Consider the following 21,908-nt stretch of genomic DNA (forward strand, 5'->3'; position numbering starts at 1 on the left):
TCTTTTGCAGGTGGGCACAGCTGAATGCTATAAGATGGCAGTTGTTTGGCTTGGAGGGTAGTCCTGGACAACATTATCTTAACTGTTTTTAAATACACAGTTCAATGATATTAAGTATATTTATTCATCTTCAGAATTTTCTTGGATTTTTGAGACAAGATGTCTTTTGTAGCCCAGCCTGGCTGCAGTTGTTCGAATGAGAATGGCCCTCATAGGCTCGCTCATATGTTTGAATATTTGATCACCAGTTAGTAGAAGTGTTTGGGAAGGATTAGGGGTTCTGTTCTTGTTGAAGGAAGTGTGTCATTGGGGGGTGAACTTTGAGGTTTCAAAAGACCATTTCCAGTTAGTTTTCTCTGTCTACTGCTTGTGGATCGAGATGTGAGCTCTCAGCTATTCCTGCCATCATGCCTTTGCTCTGCCTTCGTGGGCTCCAACCCTCTGAAACCAGAAGCCCAATTAAACACTGTCTTTTATAAGTTGCCTTGCTTGTGGTGTTTTGTCACCGAAATCGAAAAGGAACTGATACACTGGCCTTGAACTTGGTTGGCTGTATAGCTGCCACTGAGCTTGAACTCTTTCGGCCTCGCCTCCTATTCTCTAGGGCTGAATTTGCACGTGTTGCCCCATCATGCTTGCGCTTCAGAGCTTTTTCATATTGCGAAGCTGAAACTGCAGGAATCTACAGAACGTTAACTCTCCTTATTTCCGTTCTTCCCCTGTCACCCCTAGCAACTAGAATTCTTTCTCCTTCTGTGACTACACCCATTGTCGGTACCTCATATGAGTGCAGTCTTACAGTGTTTGTCCTTTCCTGTTCGTTTCATGAAGCAGTTATTCATGTTCCTCCATGTGTAGCGTGTACTAGGTTCTCACTGTTATTTTTTGCTGGATAATATTCCATTGTATGTGGATATCCCATTTTGTTTATTCATTCTTTCCCTAGCTGACATTTGGGTTGTCTCTACCTTTTGGCTCTTTTCAGTAGCACTGCTGTAGAGAACGGGCGTTTGTGTGTCTGGTTGAGTGTCTGCTTTCAGTTCTTTTGCTTTTGTATGTAAGTGTGGGATACATGGGCCATGTGGTAATTCTGTGGTTTACCTTTTATTGGCAGGGTTGGGGATTGAACCTGGGACTTTGCACATGCTAAGCAGGTGCTCTATGGTTGAACTATATCCCTAGGCCCCTGTATTTAATATTTTAATGAAGCACTAAGCTGTTGTGTACAGTGACTGCCCCATTTTTACTTCCCACTCATAATGCACAAGGGTTCTAATTTCCCTACATCTTCCTCAACAGTTCCTTATTTTATATTGGACACTGATGGGTGAGTTGTGTCATCACATTTTCCTTCTATTTCTTCCTCTTTTCCTTTTCTTCCCTTCCTTCCTTCCTTCCTTCCTTCCTTCCTTCCTTCCTTCCTTCCTTCCTTCCTTCCCTCCTCCTTCTTCTTCTTCTTCTTCTTCTTCTTCCTCCTCCTCCTCCTCCTCCTCCTCCTTCTTCTTCTTTTCTCTCTCTCTGTCTTTCTTTCTTTCAAAAACATCGGTTCAGTTATGTAGCCAAACCATCCTAGAACTCTCTAGATGTCCTGCCTCAACCACCCTCGTGATGGTGTAACAGGTATCCACCACCATGTCTGGTTTCTAGTCTTTGTTGTTGTGGTTGCCTGTACTGTCTGTTGTCATACACAAGAAATCATTGTGAAATGTGATGGATTTGCATTTTTCCCTTTAGTATATTAAATATAATCCATTTTCTTTCTTTCTTTCTTTTTGTTTCTCTCTCTTTCTTTCTTTCTTTCTTTCTTTCTTTCTTTCTTTCTTTCTTTCTTTCTTTCAGTTTCTTTGTAATGGAAACTGAACCTAAGTTGTGGCTCATTCTAGGCAAATGCTCTAGCACTGAGGTATATCCCCAGCCTTCTTAATTTTCAAACAGGGTTTCACTGAGTTGCTTAGGCTAACCTTGAACTCACTATGTTGCCCAGGCTAGTCTTGAACTTGTTATCCTCTTGCCACAATCACTCAAGAAACTGGAATTAAAAGTCTGGCTAATAGGTTGCATTAAGAAAAAAAAATTTTTTTTGTCGTGTGTGTTTGTGTTGTAATGTGCATGAGGGTGCAGGTAGCTGTGGAGTCCAGCAGAAGGTATCATATGCCCTTCAGGTGGGGTTGCAGGCAGTTGTGAGCCACGTGTTATGGGTGCTAGGAGCCAAATGTCGTTTGGTGAGCCAGTGAGCCATCTTTCCAGCCCATAGATTTCTTTTTGTTTGTTTGTTTGTTTGAGACAGGGTTTCTTTGTATAGCCCTGACTGGCCTTGAACTCAGAGATCCCCCTGCCTCTGCTTCCCAAATGCCAGGATTAAAGTTGTGCACCACCATTACCTGGCTATAGATTGCATTTTTTTTTTTTTTTTTTTTTTTTTTTTTTTGAGACAGGGTTTCTCTGTGTAGCTTTGTGCCTTTCCTGGAACTCACTCTGTAGCCCAGGGTGGCCTGGAACTCACAGAGCTCTACCTGCCTCAGCCTCCCAAGTGCTGGGATTAAAGGTGTGTGCCACCACCACCACCACCACCACCACCACCACCACCACCACTACCTGGCTAGATTGCATTTTTTATCTTTACTCTGGCTGTATATTTATGATGTGGTTTCATCGACTGAAGCAATGCACTTTACTGTTTATCTCCTGGAGAGGTGAGGCTATTTCAATATAAATCTATTCAAGTCAAACACAAACTTTACTTGAGTTGCACTAGCTGTATTTCAAGTGTTGAGAAGCCACATGTGGCGTGTGGCTGCAAATTTGGGCTGATTGCAGATGATTTCTGTGCCTAATGTAATGTCTATTGTATGTGAAACTGGTATATACAGATGCTATTTCTGGTCCTTTTTATTTCTTTTAATAATTACTTAGTTTAGTAATTTTTTTTAAAGATTTATTTATTTATTACGTATATAGTGAGTGTTCGGCCTGCAGGCCAGAAGAGGGCACCAGATCTCATTGTAGATGGTTGTGAACCACCTTGTGGTTGCTGGGAATTGAACTCAGGACCTCTGGAAGAACAGCCAGTGCTCTTAACCTCTGAGCCATCTCTCCAGCCCTAGTATGGGTTTTGAAGTAGAGACTTTTTGCTTCTGTATGTGTGAGTGGATGAGTGTCTGAGGTCGATGTCAGGAGTCTTCTGTAATCACACTCACCTTCTGTACCAGTCAAGTGGCTTACGAACTTGGAGCTGGCCATTTTGGCTAGTCTGACTGGCTAGCTTGTTCGGGACCTTTCTGTCACTACCTTTCCCACACGGGCTTACAGGTGAGCCATTTTGTCCACATGGCTCTTTAGGTGGGTCCTGGGAATCTGAACTCTGGCCCTCATGCTTTACCCATTACTCAGCCCTCTAGAGATTTATATTCATTTTAATGTGTGATTAATTTTCCTTACCTGTTAGAGGTTGACATAGCTCCCTCTTCTGTTGGATTTCTGCAGTGCTAAGGAAATACATTAGTATGTTACTGAGATTTCCTGCTTATTCTCTTGTATCTAAAAAAAAAAAAAAGAAAAAGAGAAGAAAAAAGATTTACTTTTATTTTTAAATTATGTGTGCATGTGTGTGTCTGTGTGTGAGTGTATGCTTGTGAGCCATGTGACATCTTGGTGCTGGGAACCACCCTCAGATCCTCTGCAAGAGCAATATGTACTCTTAACTCCAGAGCCATCTCTCTGGCTCCATCATCCTGCACTTTTTTTAAAAATTTATTTTTATTTTATTTGCATTGGTGTTTTGCCTGCATGTATGTCTATGTAAGGTCAGATCTTGGAATTACAGACAGATGTTAGTTGCCATGTGGGTGCTGGGAATTGAACCCTGGTCCTCCAGAAGAACAATCAATGCTCTTAACCATTGAGCCGTCTTTCCAGGTCCCACTCTTACACTTTTATTTGGACTTTTTCTTCCATTGTCCTACTGAAGTTTTCTACTTTAAGAAGTTTCTCCTTAATGTGGGGCCTTGTCCTAGAAGGGAGTCTTGACTTGCTGTGGGTGCCTGGTACTTTCCTGGTGCTAGCTTGGACAGAAGCCATTGGCCTACCTACCATACTTCCCAGTGAAAACTTATTGTCTGTTCTTTAGCTTTGCTGTTTTCAGGATCCCTACTTCCTTGTTTCTACGCTATCCTTGGACTTACAATATTCTTGCCTCTGCCCTCTGATTACTGAGACTGCAGATGTGAGCCATTGTGCCTGCCTTGTTTCTTTAGATTCTATATAATTCTTAGGTAAATGAGGAGCTTCCTATTAATTTACATATCATCTTTAATTTGGACAGCATAGTTCTACCTTGGCATTTTATTTTTGACATTTATTTTATGTATATGAATGTTTTACTCACATACATACATACATATATATATATATGTATGTATATATCTGTGTACCATGTACATGTCAGGTTCCTATAGAGGTTACAGGAAGGTGTTAGGTCCTCTAGAACTAAATTTATATGTGGTTGTGAACTGCCATGTGAGTGCTGAGAATTGAACCTGGGCTCTCTGAGAGAGGAAGTGCTCTTAACCTCTGAGACATCTCTGCAGCCCTAGTTTCACACATTTATAATGAATTTAGGTTTTTTTTTTTTTGTTTTAACCTCCATTTCCCCTTTTTATTCTCCTTCTCCATATGGAACACTCCTCAACAAATTTCCCTGTTAATTCCACATCTTGTTTTTGTATGTGGCCCGCTGAACTTGGAGTTTTTTCCCAGAGCATAGGTTGGGGGTTATTTACTGGAACAGGGCAACTTCACAGTAGCTATATCATTAAAGAAAATGTCACCCCCTCTGCCAGCAACCTTTAACTGCCAATAGTCCTGGGAGTGAGGGGTGAGGCTCTTTCTGTCCATGATGCAGTTTGAAGGACCTAATCTTGTATAGACTGTGTGCAGATAACCACAGCTGCGTGAGTTTGAGTGAAGCTGCTGTATGTTCAGAAGATGTCTTTTTCCTGCACCTCTCCCCAGCCTCTGGCTCTTACATTCTTTCTGCGCTGTTCTTTGATCTTTGGAGGAGGTGATAATAGTTGTCCCATTTAGGGCTGAGTCCTCTCACATCCCTTATTCTTGGCACTGGGGCCAGTTATGGTTTTCTGTGGAAACTGCTATTTCAGTGCAGTTAGGAGCATCTCCAGCAAAGGCTTGGACACACCACTAATCTGTGACTATAACCATGACTAAGTATTTAGAAAGCTGTCTGATGACACAGTCAAAGTAGTAGTAGTAGATGTAGTATTAGGTTGTTTCCTAGGGTTCCCCCCAACCCTCACTCCATGTGCTCTTGACCAGGTTTATCTTAGCCTATGGAGCAGGCCTCAGGTTCAGTCAATCAGAAAGTAGTTAATTACTCATGACATCCATGCCACCAGTGGGCCCATCTTGCCTTGCAGGTCATTATTGTAGCCCCCAAAATTCACATCTGAGTGAGACTGTTAATGACTTTTCTTTCTTAGCAGCCTGCATAGTATATTCTAGCAGTATGAAGGAAGGCTAGCCTGTAGGGAGACAGCTTCTAGCTTAGCTCCAGTTTAATTATGTATGTCCTGTGATCAAACAATGTTTAGAAATAGGATTTTTTTTTATAATTTTAAATTATGTGGGTACACATGAATATAGGTTTCCATGGTGACAGAATTGTCAGCTTACCCTGGAGCTTGAGTTATAGGTGGTTGTGAGCTGTTTTATGTAGGTGCTAATAATTAAATTTGGGTTCTCTGCAAGAGCAGTTTGGATTCTTAACCATTGGGCCATCTCTCCAACTCCTGTGATAGAATGCTACTGTCAAGATCTGGTGGGGCCAAGAGCATTGGCAATAGCCTATATTGTTTGGAGGGAAGGGCTCTTGTGCTTTCTGGTCAGTAACTCACAGGGAGGTAGCCCACACCCAGCACTGGAATTTTTGTTTAATAACCGAAGACTTCTGGTAGAAGCACTATCCATCCATGAAGGGCACCTCCATTTTGATTCTTTTTTTAAAAAAATATAGTTTTTAAATAAGCTTGTATGTTCACAGTTTCCATATGGCTTATTATATATTTCCTTAGTTTTGATTACCCCTTTTTCCTTTCACCCTCTTCCCGATTTTCTGACCTTGTCACCTGCGTAGACTTTTCTCTTCCCGGTGTTTCAACACCACCCGTTCATCTCTGGTTTGTTATTCTGTCTCACCTCCCTTCTGTTGGCCCCTTTCTATCGTTCTGGCATGTCTCCGCACTCAGTGCCATGCACTGTACTCTTGAGAGTTGACATTGAACTGTTTCTTACACTAATTTATTTAGTTATCTAGTGTGCATACGTATGTGCATGTGCCATGGTATGCTGTGGATCAGAGGACAGCTTATAGCAGTCGTCTCCTTCCACCGTGTGGACCCCTGAGCTTAGGTGGTCAGTTGGCACTGGAAGGGGCTGAAGGGTTGACTCAGTTGGTAAACTGCCTTTCTGTCTGGGTATGGTAGCTTACACTTGTAACCCCAGGGCTAGGAGGTGGGGGACACAGGGAGACCCCTAAAGTCCACCGTCTGTTCATCCTAGGTGAATTGCTGAGCTTCAGGTTCAGTGAAAGAACCTGTCTCAAAAAAATAAATTTGAAGAGTAATCTAGAAAAGACACTCCATGGTAACTGCTGACATCAACATGCACATGTACACGTACATGTGCACACTTACAAAACCCCTGCCATTTTGAGCTAAGAGTGTTTTGAAGGTATACCCCAGATTCCTAGGTATCTTTTGACAATCGTCTGATATAGAGAGGATTTTAACTTTCTGTTGTGGAATTTTAATACTAGTACTGACCTGGACTGAAATGGGAGGAACTGAGTATCATAGCCAGCCAGAGTTCTGGCTTGGAGTGTTCTTACCACCTTGGCCCACAGTGGCTGTTCAGCAGATGGTAGTTTCTGCTTTTAGTGATGGTGGATTCTGGTGGATTATCATTTAGTCACACGTTCACTAAAACATAGATTTCTGTCTGATCTTTGAGTAGAACTGTGTATTTTGCCTTCCTGACAGATAGCAGTTGATGAGCCTCCACCAGAAGGATGTAAGTCGTTCTTCTCAGTACATGGGGAGCAGACCTGTGATTTTGATACTCTGGAAACCCTTTTACTAACTGCGCCCGACAGGTAGGTTGTATTTCTTCATTTCAGTGTGGTTCACGGCCTGAGCCTTTTCTCTTGTGTGTCCTCTCGGAGTTGAGTTTTGTTTAGTTTTCTTCTTTGTTTGTTTCAGATAGAGTCTCAGTATATAGTTCTGGCTGACCTAGAACTTGAAATGTAGACCAGGCTGGCCTCAAAACTCACAAAGATTGACCTGCCTTTCCTCCAGGGTGCTGGGATTAAAGGCATATTTTTTTTTTGTCTGTTTGTTTGTTTGTTTGTTTGTTGAGAAAAGGTATTGATTTGTAGCCCAGTGTGGTCTTGAATTTGCAATCTTCCTGCCCTGAGCTCCCAAGTTCTAGGGTTATGAATGTTATATATATCATCAGAAAATCAGACTCCTCTGATTTTCTTATCTGATCTATATATGTACTATTAGTATGGCTAGGGACTGACCAGGTATGAACATTAGCTCCATTACTTAAAATAGTTTTGTAAAATTAGGTAAATTACTTTGTTTTCTGTTGTTTCAAAATTAGAAGCATTTGACATTCCTGTTTATTGGATAATGATTTTTTTTCTGAGAGATTATATAGACTTTGTCATTAGTTTCTTTTTTTTTTTTAAGATTTATTTATTTATTATGTATACAGTGTCCTGCCTGCATGTATGCCAGCATGCCAGAAGAGGGCACCAGATCTCATTACAGATGGTTGTGAGCCACCATATGGTTGCTGGGAATTGAACTCAGGACCTCTGGAAGAGCAGCCAGTGCTCTTAACCTCTGAGCCATCTCTCCAGCCCTGTCATTAGTTTCTTAATATTACTGTATGTACAAAAGCCAGCACCTGAAGTGGCAGATATTAATGATAATGATGTTTTAGGATATTATTACCAACAATAGAAAATATTTAAAAGATAATTAAAAGCTTGATTTGAATAATGGATGCATCAGTTTTCTTTGCCTAAAGAGGCTAAGGTCCCCTGGAGAGGGCACTTAAAATCAGTACATATTTGGTGGCTGGCTGGAGCAGCAGCCTCTCTGTACCTGCTCTAATGTACTGTGATGATGGCTCGCTCTACCAGAAATGTTAATGGGATTTTTGGTTGTATAAGTCTTGTGTAGTGACATTGTCAGACCAGTACTATCTTCTGCCCAACAAATGGCATTAATAGCTCTTATTCAAGATGACAACCAATAAACTCACTGTATGTTGCAGGCAGCTCAGAGTCAAGGTATGGATGGACTTTTGAGAGTGGCCACATGGTAGAGTGATGCTTTTTTTTTTTTTTTTTTTTTTCTTTTTTTCTTTTGAGACAGGGTTTCTCTGTGTAGCTTTGTGCCTTTCCTAGGACTCGCTTTGGAGGCCTCAAACTCACAGAGATCCGCCTGGCTCTGCCTCAATATAATACTTTTTTTAAAGAGCTTTTTTCTTTTTAAGATTTATTTTTATTTATTAAATATACAGTGTTCTGTCTGCATGTGTCCTTGCAGGCCAGGAGAGGGCACCAGATCTCATTACAGGTGGTTATGAGCCACCATGTCGTTGCTGGGAATTGAACTCAGGACCTCTGGAAGAGCAGTCAGTGCTCTTAACCACTGAGCCATCTCTCCAGCCCCGAGTGATGCTTTCTTGAGTGAAACATAATTAGTGACTTTGTAGTTCCTTCAAATTTTTGGTTTGTTAGAGTAATAATGCAGACCTATGTAAAGAGTGGTGCCTCTCCTTCTGAGAGGTTGGAACTACTTTTAATAGTCTATCTTTTAATAGTATCCTGTTAGGCTTTTTTATGGTTTTAAATTTGTATAAGTAGGTAGGTTTATTTCTGTTGAAATAAATATTTAGTGCATGTATGTGCACTTCAGTATTTTTTTTTTTTTTTTTTCGAGACAGGGTTTCTCTGTGTAGCTTTGCGCCTTTCCTGGAACTCACTTGGTAGTCCAGGCTGGCCTCGAACTCACAGAGATCCGCCTGGCTCTGCCTCCTGAGTGCTGGGATTAAAGGCGTGCGCCACCACCGCCCGGTTTTTTAACATCTACATATTGTCTTATGTAAAAATATCCTACTGGTGGTTTTTGACATTTCCAATTTTTGGAACTTTCCTGCTATAAAGAACATATTTTATGTGTTTGCCTTCTGTTGAATAGTTTATTATAATAGGGATTGGTGGGTGTGTTACTTTTTTTGTTGCTGTGATAGAATACCATTAATAAAGGCAAGTTAATGAAGCATTTATTTTGGCATAAGATTTCTGTCCTACTTTTTATTGCTGTGATAAAACACCAGGACCAAAAGCAATTTTGGAAAAGAAGGGTTTATTTGGCTTATAGTCTTATCAGGGGAAAGAAAGGCAGGAACCTGGAAGCAGGAACTGGAGCAGAAACCATGCAGGAACGTTGTATGCTAGTTTGCTCAGCCTGCTTTCTTGTATAACCCAGACCATCAAGGGTGGCACTGCCCATAGTGTGCTGGGCCCTCCTCCATCAATCATTAATCAAGAAAATGCTCTGTAGACTTGCCTATAGGTCAATCTGATGGGGGATTTTCTCAGTTGAGGTTTCCCTTTTCCAGATAACTCTAGCTTATGTCAAGTTGACAAAAAACTAAGCACAATTTCAGGAGGCTCGATGTCCATCATGACAGGGATGGCAAGCATGGTGGCAGGAACAGGAAGCCGAGAGATCACATCTTATTCGCACTCAGGGAACAGAGAGCAGGAGCTGGAGTGTGTCAAGACTATGAACTCTAAAAGCCTGTCCCCTGTGGTGGTCTCTGTGTTCCAAAGCTTCATAACTTCCCTCCAAACAGTGCCACCAGTTGGGGACCAAGTATTCAAACCCACGAGCCTGTAAGAGGCATTTTTCACTCAAACCACCACAGGAGATCAGAATTTTTAATGTCTTGATGCCAATGTTAAGAAGTGTGGTGGTTTTGGCTTTTTTGTTTGTATTTTGATGAGCTTAAAAAGAGGAAAACTGAAAAGTGGAATTCATTAGTAGGACGATCACTAGCAAACAGGGCAGAGAAGGGAGACTTGCTGTAGCTTACAGTTACATGCTCAAAGTTAGCATCTGCTGCTCACCTTATTTGCCCTTATATTTTCAGATAAAATTGCAGTCATACTCCACATGATAGAAAAATATTCTGCAGCTTTAGTGCTGTGAGAATTGGTATGCATCCTGGCTTCCTTTCCCTTTTTTAGGAATTGATAATAATATTTAACCCAGCTGGGCAGTGGTGGCGCACGCCTTTAATCCCAGCACTCGGGAGGCAGAGGCAGGCGGATCTCCGTGAGTTCGAGGCCAGCCTGGGCTACAGAGTGAGTTCCAGGAAAGGTGCAATGCTACACAGAGAAACCCTGTCTCGAAAAACCAAAAAAAAAAAAATTTAACCCAAGTCAGTATTTCATAGTTAATATTCATATAATTTAGTTTTCATGGTCATGAATGAATAAAATGTATACTTGACAGTATTCAAAGTGAAAAAACTGATCAAGACTGTGATGCCCTTTATATTAAGATATTTAAAATCTTGACCAAGTTTTCAAAGTCATTGTCAAAATTGTCCTGGTTTTTGTTTAAATTTTTTTTTTTTTTTTTTTTTTTGGTTTTTCGAGACAGGGTTTCTCTGTGTAGCTTTGCGCCTTTCCTGGAACTCACTCGGTAGCCCAGGCTGGCCTCGAACTCACAGAGATCCGCCTGGCTCTGCCTCCCGAGTGCTGGGATTAAAGGCGTGCGCCACCACCGCCCGGCTGTTTAAAAATTTTTTAATTAAAAATTTTGAGCTTTTAATGTTTATTTCCAGGCCTAAACCTTTATTGTTCAAAGGAGATCACAGATATCCTTCATCAAATCCTGAAAGTCCAGTGGTGATTTTTTACTCTGAGATTGGCCATGAAGAATTTTCTAATATTCACCACCAACTTAAATCAAAAAGCAAGGAAGGCAAAATTAATTATGTATTCAGACATTATATATCTGTAAGTATTGACTTACTTTATAATTTCTTGAATATTAATTTGTCTAAAATGACCTTAGAACATGAGTTGATTCTTTCCCTCTTTAAAAAATAATTTATTTTGAACTACTTTTTGGGGGGGAAATCCAATACTTTTTATTAGATATCTATTTCTCTCTTTGCACTCTCACTCAGCTTTCTTTCTACCGTTCTCTCCTTCCCTCCCCTTCTCTCTTCCCTCCCTCTCAGCCTCTCTCTACTAGCTGTGGTCACGGGTCTGTACCATCCTAGCTAGAATTGATTACTGAATTCTCTATGTGTATTTGAATATGTGTTTGTGGGGGTGTGCATGTGCAATTGTGTTCTCTTGTAGGAGTCTGTCTTCACCCTCTACATTTTCTTTTTGATCTCTCTCTCTCTCTCTCTCTCTCTCTCTCTCTCGTGTCTTGACAAAATCTTGACTCTTGATCAAGAGGGTGTGCTCCTCACAGAAGCAGAAGAGTAAGCGTACTGGGGCAGGAAATGTCCCTTTTGTTCTAATGCAGGTCATGACTGTCTCTTCACCAATGGCTGAGGTCCCATCTAACAATCTTTCCCAGTTGGCTGGTTCTAAGAGGTCAGCCACTTTAGTCACTTAAGTTCCAAGAAAGCAGGGCTTTTGTGTAAACCTGGTTAGAGGTGGTAGTGGGTGGATTAAACATGTTCTTAAAAGTCTTACAAGGTGAAGTAGATATTTAAATCTTTGTTATAGTTACAAGTTTTACCATGTGTGATGGAAAAGACTAATATTAACTGTTTCTTACAAGTCCCTCTTCTTATTTTAAACATTCTCTTTTTCAAACTCATTAGGAAGGTGGTGTTGGCTCTCTTTCCATCCTATCTTAAAGTAAGAAACTGCTATAGGGAAGGGGTCCTTTTTTAGTGATAGCTGACCCAGTAAGTCTGAGTGAGGTAAGCCCGTAGTACAAGGGTGGTCTGTTGTTGGTCTTTCTCGTCAGACTTTCTTTGGACTGCTAGCCCCCACATAATGATATGGAGACTTATTATTAATTATAAAAGCTTAGTCTTTAGCTTAAGCTTGATCCCAACTCACTTATGACTTAAATTGACCTTTTTCTATTAATCTACATTCTTCCATGTGGCTTTTTACTTCTCCATTCTGTACGTCCAACTTGCTCCATGTCTTGCTGACGTCTCTTGCATGCCTAAATCATCCCCCTGAATTCTTCTGTCTCCCTGGAAGTCCTGCCTAACCTCTCCTGCCTGACGTTCAGCTTTTCATTAAACCAATTACAGCAATACATCTTCACACAGTGTACAAATATCCTGCAACTGGCCCTTTGGCCTGGAGATTGACCTGGCCCCATTGGATCTAGTTCGTAGGTCACTTGGGCTTGAGAGAAACTTCTAGCTCCTTCTTTACCAGTTAATTAATGGATGTGAGCCTAAGTCAGAGGCCTGCTTGACCATGGCTTTGCTTGGAAGCAGTGAGGAAATCTTTCCTTTGTATTGACCCTCCTCTTTGTAGATTGGACACTGGTTAGTGTTCTCTGGATGGGGTCTCCATGGTCTCCCTGAACAAGGCACACATTTTCAAGAACAACAATTTCGTTCAAAACATACTTACAGAAATAGGGTGTTTGCCTCCAGTCCTGTCAGCACTAAATCAGAACAGCTCCTGGGGTCGCTGTGCACCACTTTCATACCTGCTGCCTGTGGAGGCCAGAGCAGAGTGCCAGAGCCCCTGGAATTACACACAGTTGTAAGATGCTATGTGGGTGTTGAGAATTGAATACAGGTCCTCTGGAAGAGCAGCCAGTTTTAGCAGACTTTCTTAGACCGCCAGCTCCCAAATCGTGACACAGAGACTTAATATTAATTATGAAAGCTTGGCCTATAGCTTAGGCTTGTCCTACTAGCTCTTATAATTTAAATTAACCCATTTATATTAATCTATGTTTTGCCTCATGGCTTTTTACCTCTCTTATGTCTTGCACCTCCTGTTTCCTCTTCATGTCCTCTGGAGTCTTCCCCGTGCCTAGATTCATCTCCTGTTTTCTTTCTGCCGGGAAGTCCTGCCTAACCTCTTCCTGCCTAGCTATTGGCCATTTAGCTCTTTATTAAACCAATCAGAAGGCGCCTTAGCAAAGACACAGTGTACAAAAAGATTATTCCATAACAGCCAGTGCATTTAACTGCTGAGCCATCTCTCCAGCTCCCACCAGAAGCATTCAAGTACAGTAAACACACACACATACGCACACAGTCTCAACAAACTGTTCGTGTCTGGGGTCTCACCAGTTTTCTCCTTGTTCTGTAGGTTTTGGAATGGATTTTTTTAAACTATAGTATTTTTTTTTTTTTTTTTTTTTTTAAAGATTTATTTATTATGTATACAGTGTTCTGTCTGCATATACACCTGCAGGCCAGAAGAGGGCACTAGATCTCATTACGGATGGTTGTGAGCCACCACGTGGTTGCTGGGAATTGAACTCAGGACCTCTGGAAGTACAGCCAGTGCTCTTAACCGCTGAGCCATCTCTCCAGCCCCCTAAACTATAGTATTTTTATTCTTTGAGAATTTTATTTATGTAAATGATGTACTTTGATTATAACTTCCTACTTCTCTTCTCCAACTCCCCACTAAACACCCTCCTCCTGTCTACATGTCCTCCTCTTTATTTATTTATTTTATTTTAAAAATAACCCACTAAGTCCAGTTAGTGCTTGCTGCAGCCTGGGTTCTGGTCCTGAGATGGGGAAGGGGTGTCAGCATGAAGAAATGAACTGTCTGACTACCAGATGAGTTTCACGCAAGTGACTGGCCCCAAATAGCTCCAGCCATCTTCATTATACATCAAAAACAAGCATGTTTTTCTATGCTAACAAACAAGTTTTTCCCAACATCAACTGTTAACCTCTGGCAAAAACAAATATGTCAAATATTTTTTTTCTCAACTTTTACATCAAAACATCTTTAAACCATTTTGCTAGCTTGGCCAAATATCAAGCCAGGTACACCCTGTCTTTACAAAATTAAAATGTGATTGACTAAGGCACACATTTTCAAGAACAACAATTTCGTTCAAAACATGCTTACAGAAATAGGGTGTTTGCCTCCAGTCCTGTCAGCACTAAATCAGAACAGCTCCTGGGGTCTGGAGTGACAGCTGGCACCCCCAGACAAGAAACCTGAGAAGCATCAGCTCCGAAAGAATTTTAAGGGAAATAGTCAAGAAAAAAATGGAGTTTCCAGGAATGATCTCATCTGTCCCATGCATGATTGACAAAATGACACTAAAACCACCAAGAGAATCATCAATATTATGAGAGAGAAGAGAGCGTGTAATACGAATCGTCCTAGCAGTACTCTGCGCTGTCCTGAAGTCCACTGGTCCTTGCTGAGTGAGACTGTCCCTGGGGGCTTTTGCCTCATCTGGAGACTCGTTGGACAAGCACTCATATGCTGGTCGGAAACTAGGCCACATGGCTCCCAACAAGTACTGCTCATATGTGCATGGTTCTGGGGCCATGCACTGGAGCATGGGAGACCTACCAGTGGCTATCCCTCCAAAGGAAAGTCACTCTTTCCCAGCAGCCATCAAGGACAGTAGCTTCTCAGCAAGCAGTTAGGAATTGAGCCCTCCTCCGTCTTGACTGTCTTGATCTTGTGCAGATCTTCTGTAGTTAACCCCACTGCATGAGTTCATGAGTGTAGCAGCTGTGCCATGGGCAGAAAACATTCCATAGCATTCTTTCCCTTCTTACAGTCGTCTTCTTTTTTTTTTTTTTTTTTTTTTTTTTTTTTTTTTTTTTTTGGTTTTTCCAGACAGGGTTTCTCTGTGTAGCTTTGTGCCTTTCCTGGATCTCACTCTGTAGACCAGGCTGGCCTCGAACTCACAAAGATCCGCCTGCCTCTACCTCCCAAGTGCTAGGATTAAAGGTGTGCGCCACCACCTCCTGGCTCCCTTCTTACATTCTTTCTGTCTCCATCTATACTGCTCTTGAGCCTTGGGGAGGATAGTTAGTACAGATGGCTTGTATAAGGCTAAGCACCCACAGTCACTCATTCTCAGCACTTTAAGTAGTTAGGAGTCTCTGTTATTAACTGATGTCTACTGCAAAAAGAAGCTTTTTTGACCACAGTTGAGAGTAGCATTAATCTATGGGTATAAACATAAATACTTAAATATAAATATGTAAAAGTCGGTTTGATATGACCATTAAGCAAAACAGCAATAATAGGTTCCCCCTTAGGGCCTATGACATACCCAGCCATTGGATTTTGACCAGGTGTACAGGGATTCATTCTCTCCTGTGGTGTAAGTATTTTGAGTCCAATGAGCAAGCAGTAAATTACCCCCATAACAGTCTTGCCATTATTGTACCAGTGGGTATGTCTTGCCTGGCAGTCAGTATTGTAGCATGTAGGCTCTAGCGCCAGCTAAGACCATTGATGTCTTTTCTTCTCTAGTGGCCTCCATAGCACCTTCCAGCACTGTGAGATCTAGCCAGCAGCGGGGAAGCTTACTGGTCAGTTCCAGAATTAATTTTTTCTATGTCCTGCAACCAACGTGTCTGCTGTCTTTAGCAATAGCATTTTATACCTAGTTACAATAGGCAACCAAGAGCAGTGGTGGTAGCTTGTATTGTTTAGGGGGCCTCTGGGGCCACCCTGAGGAATAACACGTAGAGAGGTATCCCATGCCTGGCACAGGGATTTTTATTTAATAACCAGTATCTTCTTGGAGCAGCATTGTCCACCCATGCAGGGTACCTCCATTTAAAAGACACATATATATTTTTATTTTATGTGAATGTGTGAATGCCTGCATACATACATATACATACATGTGTGCAGTATGTATACTATGCATGTGCCTGGTGCTTGCAGGATATAGAAGTCCCCTAGAACTGGAGTTACAGAATGTTTTATGTGGGTGCTGAGAACTGAACCCAGGTTCTCTGCAAGGACAGCTAGTGCTCTTAACCACTGAGCCAGCTCTGCAGTCCCACAATACATACTTTTTAATTAGCTTTAGAGTAGTGGGTTTCCATAAGGCTTTTCATATATCCTTAGGTTTGTTTCTACCTTGAAATTTTCATTCCCATAGTTGTGGCAAGATTCAAAATATAAAGGAGTCTAGGGTTTCCTAAAGAGGGAAACAAATTATAGATTGATTTTATTCAGAAACAGGATGAATGTTTTCATGGTAGGCAAGTACTTCTATTACTGTTGATATTCACTGAACTCTCTTGAATAAATAATAACTATATTTCAATTTCTAAATAATTTTTTAGTTTTTTTGAGATTATAGTATAATTAGATCATACCCCACCTTGGTCTGGTTCAAATTCATCCCCGTTTTTCTTGTGTTGTCAAACATACAGTTGTATATAAACACACATATATATGCACACCCACAACTTTCTCAGTCCATATAATGTTACTTGTACGTATGTAGTTCAGGGCTGGCCACTTGGTATTAGATAATCAATTGTGCACTCTTCCATGAAGTTTCACTGATGTGGCTACTTAAACATGACCTGAGCAGGGACGAAACCAAGAGACATTCTAGCAAGGAAGGGACCTGTTGTACCTCATAATGAGCTAGGTGGTGATGGTGGAATTCTTGCTCTATTTGCAGAATCCCAGGAAGGAGCCAGTTCACCTTTCTGGCTATGGTGTGGAACTGGCAATTAAGAGCACGGAGTACAAGGCCAAGGATGATACTCAGGTGAAAGGTGAATTTGTAAAATAAGACCAGTGTGTTCTCTTGTCTTCAAATATGAATTAATGAGGAATTGCTTCCCATATCGAAAAAGAATAGGTTTAGGAGTGTGATGAGCCAGTATTTGCATATTGATTGTGTTACATCTGAGTAAATGACCTTCAACACATTTTCCTGGTCCTGATTTTTATACTCTGTAATATGTAGACAATGATACCTTATTTTTCAAGTATTTAGGAGAAGTAAGAAAGATAATGTAAGTCACGAATTTGGAGTGGATATTGTGCATGCTTACAATCTTAGCACCAAAGCAGGAGGATTATAGTTCAAGGCATACCTGGCCTGAGTAGCAAGTCCCTGTCCCCAAAACAATAAAAACAAGGATAAACAAAAACAAAAAGCTCAAAAAGTTTAGTATAGGGTTTTGTTTTGTTTTTTTTGCATAAAATGATGTAGTAAGGATTATCAGCTGTTGTTGATGTTATGTGCATCATAAATAGGTGTTAATATGTGATTCAAATATGAAAATTTAAATATCCCAGACTTAATGGATACTTTCGTGTTTTTATTATTTTTTGCTCTTGGAACAGTTGACTCTGGGTTCTTCCTGCCATAATACTATGTGGTTTTGAGTTAATTTTTTCTTTTCTTTTTTTCCTTTTCCTTTTGCTTTTTCTTTTTCTGTTTTGAGACAGGGCCTAGCTCTGTAGCCGTGGCTGTCTTGGAGCTCACTATGTAAAGCAGGAGGTCTTGAACTCACTGAGATCTTCCTGCCTCTGTTTCCCAAGTGCTAGGACTAAAGGAGTGTACCATCACACCTAGCCCTTAATTATTTTTTCAACCACAAGTTTTACCTGCTGCCTTTTTTTTTCTTTAAAACTCACCTTTTGTTCTATATTTTTTGCACTATGTGGTATTGAACTCAGAGTCTTGTATATATTATACAAGTACTCTGTACACTCCCACTGAGCTACATCCACAGTTCTTTTTAATGTTTTTGTTTGTTTGTTTCTTTTGAGACAGGCTTTCACTAAGTTACCCAGGCACACTAAATTGTTCAGGCAAGTCTTGAATTTGGTTCTCCAGTCTCAGCTTTCCGAATAGCTGGAACTATGGTGTGTGCTATTATATTTTCTAAGTTCATTTTAAACAGAAAAATGATTGATTTGAATAGTAAAACAAATGGAAAATAATGATATTTAGGATTTTCTAACTTTAAATTCTTCATAATTTAACTGTGAGAAGTCTTTTGTAATATTTAAATCTATTAATTTTGAAATTTTTTAAAATTATTTTTTTAATAATTTAATTATTTTATGTGCATTGGTATGAAAGTGTCAGATCCCCTGGAACTGGAGTTATAGACAGTTGTGAGTAGCCATGTGGGTGCTGTGAATTGAACCCGGGTCCTCTGGAAGAGCAGCCAGTGCTCTTAACCTCTGAGCCGTCTCTCCAGCCCCTTGAAAATTTTAATGTAAAATTTTCTAAGGCTTTAGAGAAAAATACATTCTTATTTTGTCCAGGAACAGAAGAAATATTAAAACACTGTTGGTTTAAAGCCTATAGTGAAATGTTAATTGAAGCATTTGACATTCTTTTTATTTATTTATTTATTTTTTGGTTTTTCGAGACAGGGTTTCTCTGTGTAGCTTTGCGCCTTTCCTGGAACTCGCTTTGGAGACCAGGCTGGCCTCGAACTCACAGAGATCCGCCTGGCTCTGCCTTCCGAGTGCTGGGATTAAAGGCGTGCGCCACCACTACCCGACTTGACATTCTTTTTAGCATTCAGACTTTGTGAAGTTAACATTTTATTTGTATTCTGAGTTACTAGACATGTCTTTACTATGTCTTTATAGGAACTGACGTGAATACCACAGTCATTGGTGAAAATGATCCCATTGATGAAGTTCAGGGCTTTCTCTTTGGAAAATTAAGGTATGTTAATTCATGTTGGCAGATGCCTCCTTGCATTCCTGGTGCCTTTCTCATTGAATTATGGCTATCCTAACACTTTATGTATGTAGTCGACAGTGGAGAAAACCCATTTCATTTATAGTAAAGTTGGTCATTTAAATTAGAGTGACCAGGGTCATTCTCCAAAGCTAAGCAGAACCTGAAAAGACTTTAAAAACACACAGCAGAAATACATTCTGTCAGCCAACAGGAAGTGTGTTTTTGTTGTTGGTACCTTTGAGGAGGGTCTTACTTTGTAGCCCTGGTTGGCCTGGAATTCTCTATGTAGATCAGGCTACTCTCAACCTCACAGAGATCCACCTGCCTCTGCCTCCTGGGTGCAGATCAAAGGTGTATGGCAGTTATGCCTGGCAGCAGATGATTTTTAATAACGGAATTTCTTTCATAATTTCACAAACAATTTTGTAAAAACATTATAATTTATAGCAGAAAATCATTCTGAACTTTGGCGACTAGATAAATTTTTCAGAGCCTGAGTTCTGCTCTGTGTGGGAATTTCAGTTAGAACATCTGTGGTGTGCTGCCTTTAAAAAAAAAAATTGATCCAGGTGGTGGTGTTGCACGCCTTTAATCCCAGCACATGGGAGGCAGAGGCAGGCAGATCTCTGTGAGTTCGAGGCCAGCCTGGTCTACAGAGTGAGTTCCAGGACAGGCACCAAAACTACACAGAGAAACCCTGTCTCGAAACCAAAGGGGAAAAAAATAGAAAGAGATGACAATAAATAACATATGCTAGGCTCATTTTCATGTGCTTCAGCTATGCCGTTTGGCTGAATGACATGGTCTAACCAGGTTTCCAGTTTAGGCATTAATGTTTTCATTTCCAGTTAAATTGCTGTAGAGTCATGTAGAATATACAGGGGTAACTTACTTTCAGAGGACAGTTGTTGTGCCTTAAAGTCTTGCCCAAACTGAAGAAATCTTCTTAGGTTTTGGAGGGGAAATTTGTGAATATAAAATCAGAGTCCTTCACTAAGTGTACTCTGAGAGAACACAACGAAAATAACCAACCCAACTCTGTTTCTGTCAGAGAACTGTATCCCACCTTGGAAGGACAATTGAAAGAATTCCGAAAGCATCTTGTGGAGAGCACCAATGAAATGGCACCCTTGAAAGTTTGGCAGCTGCAAGGTAATGGAGACCCAGAGGTCACTGACAGTTTTGTCAGTATACTTTGTGGTATTAAAAAAAGCAGAACTTACTGGGCAGAGGTGGCACATGCCTTTATTCCCAGCACTCGGGAGGCAGAGCCAGGTGGATCTCTGAGTTTGAGGCCAGCCTGGGCTACAGAGTGAGATCCAGGACAGGCACCAAAACTACACAGAGAAACCTTGTCTCGAAAAAAAACAAAAAAACAAAAAAACAAAAAAAAAAAAAGAGCAGAACTTGGGCTAGGAATATAGCTCAGTTGTTAGAGCTTGTCTAGCATGCACAGAGCCCTGGGTTGATTCCCAGCACCACATTAACTAGGATTTGTACTGTGCCTGTAATCCCAGTACTTATGTTTTAGGAAAGGTGATTGTCGTGAGTTCTAGGCCAGCTTGTGCTATAGAATGAAACCTTGTCTTGGTGGTGGTGGTGTGGGGGTTGCAGAGTTTGATTGAAATTTACAAGATTCTGAGAGTTCCACAGATTGTGATTTTTTTTATATGTTCATATATACTTACACATACTTATATGTATTTAAAGTTATTATTGAAAGGTGTGTGTTGATTACAGTCATTTTTTTCCCCGAAAAGTTTATGTTCTCAGTTGTACTTTTTTTTTTTTTTTTTTCTGGTTTTTCGAGACAGGGTTTCTCTGTGTAGCTTTGCGCCTTTCCTGGAACTCACTTGGTAGTCCAGGCTGGCCTTGAACTTACAGAGATCCGCCTGGCTCTGCCTCCCGAGTGCTGGGATTAAAGGCGTGCGCCACCACCGCCCGGCACAGTTGTACTTTTTGTTTCATTAATTATGGCATCATTTATTTTCTTTCTACAGACTCCTAGGTATCATTATTTCTCCCTTCAGTCTGACATTACTGCTTCCAAGATTATCTTTAGGGTTTGTTTTGTAAATTCTTTTGTAAATTCTTAGCCTTTTTATGTCACGGAAAGTTTTTCTTTCTCCTTCAACTATGGCAGATACTTTGGCTGGACATAGTAGTCTAGCTTGCCATCCATGGCCTCTTAGAACTTTGCATTGCTCCAGGATCTTCTGGCTTTCAAAGTTTCTGCTGAGAAGTCAGCTGTTATTCTGATGGATTTCCTTTATATGTGGCTTGGATTTTTTTCTCTTGTAGCTTTCAATGCTATTGGTTCTATATGTACTCAGTGCTTTAACTATGATATGCCATGGAGTTTGTTTTCTGGTCTTGTCTTTTTGTTGTTCTGTGTACTTCTTGTATTTGTGTCTATCTCTTTCCTTAGTTTAGGGAAGTTTTCTTCTATGATCTTGTTGAAGATCTGGTCTGTGCCATTGATCTGGGATTCTTTTCTCATCCATACCTATAATTTGAAGATTTGAGTACTGCAGATTTTAAAGACAATGGTTAAGAGAAGAAAGGAAATCCTCTTTAAACAGATACTAGGTTGCATTGATACTTACAAATCTTTTTGGAATCAGATACATAATATTACTACAAATATATAGCTGCATTTTTTATTCCTTTATTCATACAGTTTAAAAATCTAAGTGTCAGTTTCTAATTTTAGATTTGTACTTTTTTAAAATAGTGCTGATGGTTTGATCTAAGGCCTCACATATTGGAAATGCACTCTACTACAGTCTTGCATGCATTTTAAAATTTATTTATTATCATTGTGCATGTGTAGGCTGGTGTGCCATGGTGCCCATGTGGTGATTAGAGGACACCACTGTGGAGTTTGGTTTCCCATCTTTATTTGGGTTCCAAGAAATTGAATCCAACTAATCAGACTTGCAATTGTAGGCAGCAAGAACCTTTACTCACTGAGCCATCTAGCGGGTCTCCTGTATGCATTTGTACACGTCTTAAACTGAGTATCTGTAGAATGGTAAAGGCACATAAGGGTACATACGATATATGTGTACTTTTCTGTTCTAAAAATGTTTCAAACTATTCTCAAGATATTTTTCCCAAGGTAAT

The 21,908-nt window shown here is 40.5% G+C and overlaps 1 protein-coding gene across 2 annotated transcripts in view; it reads left to right on the forward strand.

Annotated features, from left to right (window-relative positions):
- Positions 1-21,908, forward strand: part of Uggt1 (UDP-glucose glycoprotein glucosyltransferase 1) — a 138,740-nt gene that overhangs the window by 25,304 nt on the left and 91,528 nt on the right. For both annotated transcript variants that reach the window (XR_008219918.1, XM_052745175.1), the window contains exons 5-9: positions 7,053-7,165; positions 10,945-11,119; positions 16,746-16,842; positions 18,686-18,764; positions 19,834-19,934. Coding sequence is in view for 1 of the 2 variants with exons in the window: in XM_052745175.1 (XP_052601135.1) it covers positions 7,053-7,165; positions 10,945-11,119; positions 16,746-16,842; positions 18,686-18,764; positions 19,834-19,934 (565 nt within the window). In the remaining variant the exon portion in view is untranslated. The remainder of the gene's footprint in view (positions 1-7,052; positions 7,166-10,944; positions 11,120-16,745; positions 16,843-18,685; positions 18,765-19,833; positions 19,935-21,908) is intronic.

This window comes from Peromyscus californicus, unplaced genomic scaffold (assembly GCF_007827085.1).
Source record: "Peromyscus californicus insignis strain IS unplaced genomic scaffold, ASM782708v3 Scaffold_19__1_contigs__length_69161282, whole genome shotgun sequence".
Classification (NCBI taxonomy): domain Eukaryota; kingdom Metazoa; phylum Chordata; class Mammalia; order Rodentia; family Cricetidae; genus Peromyscus; species Peromyscus californicus.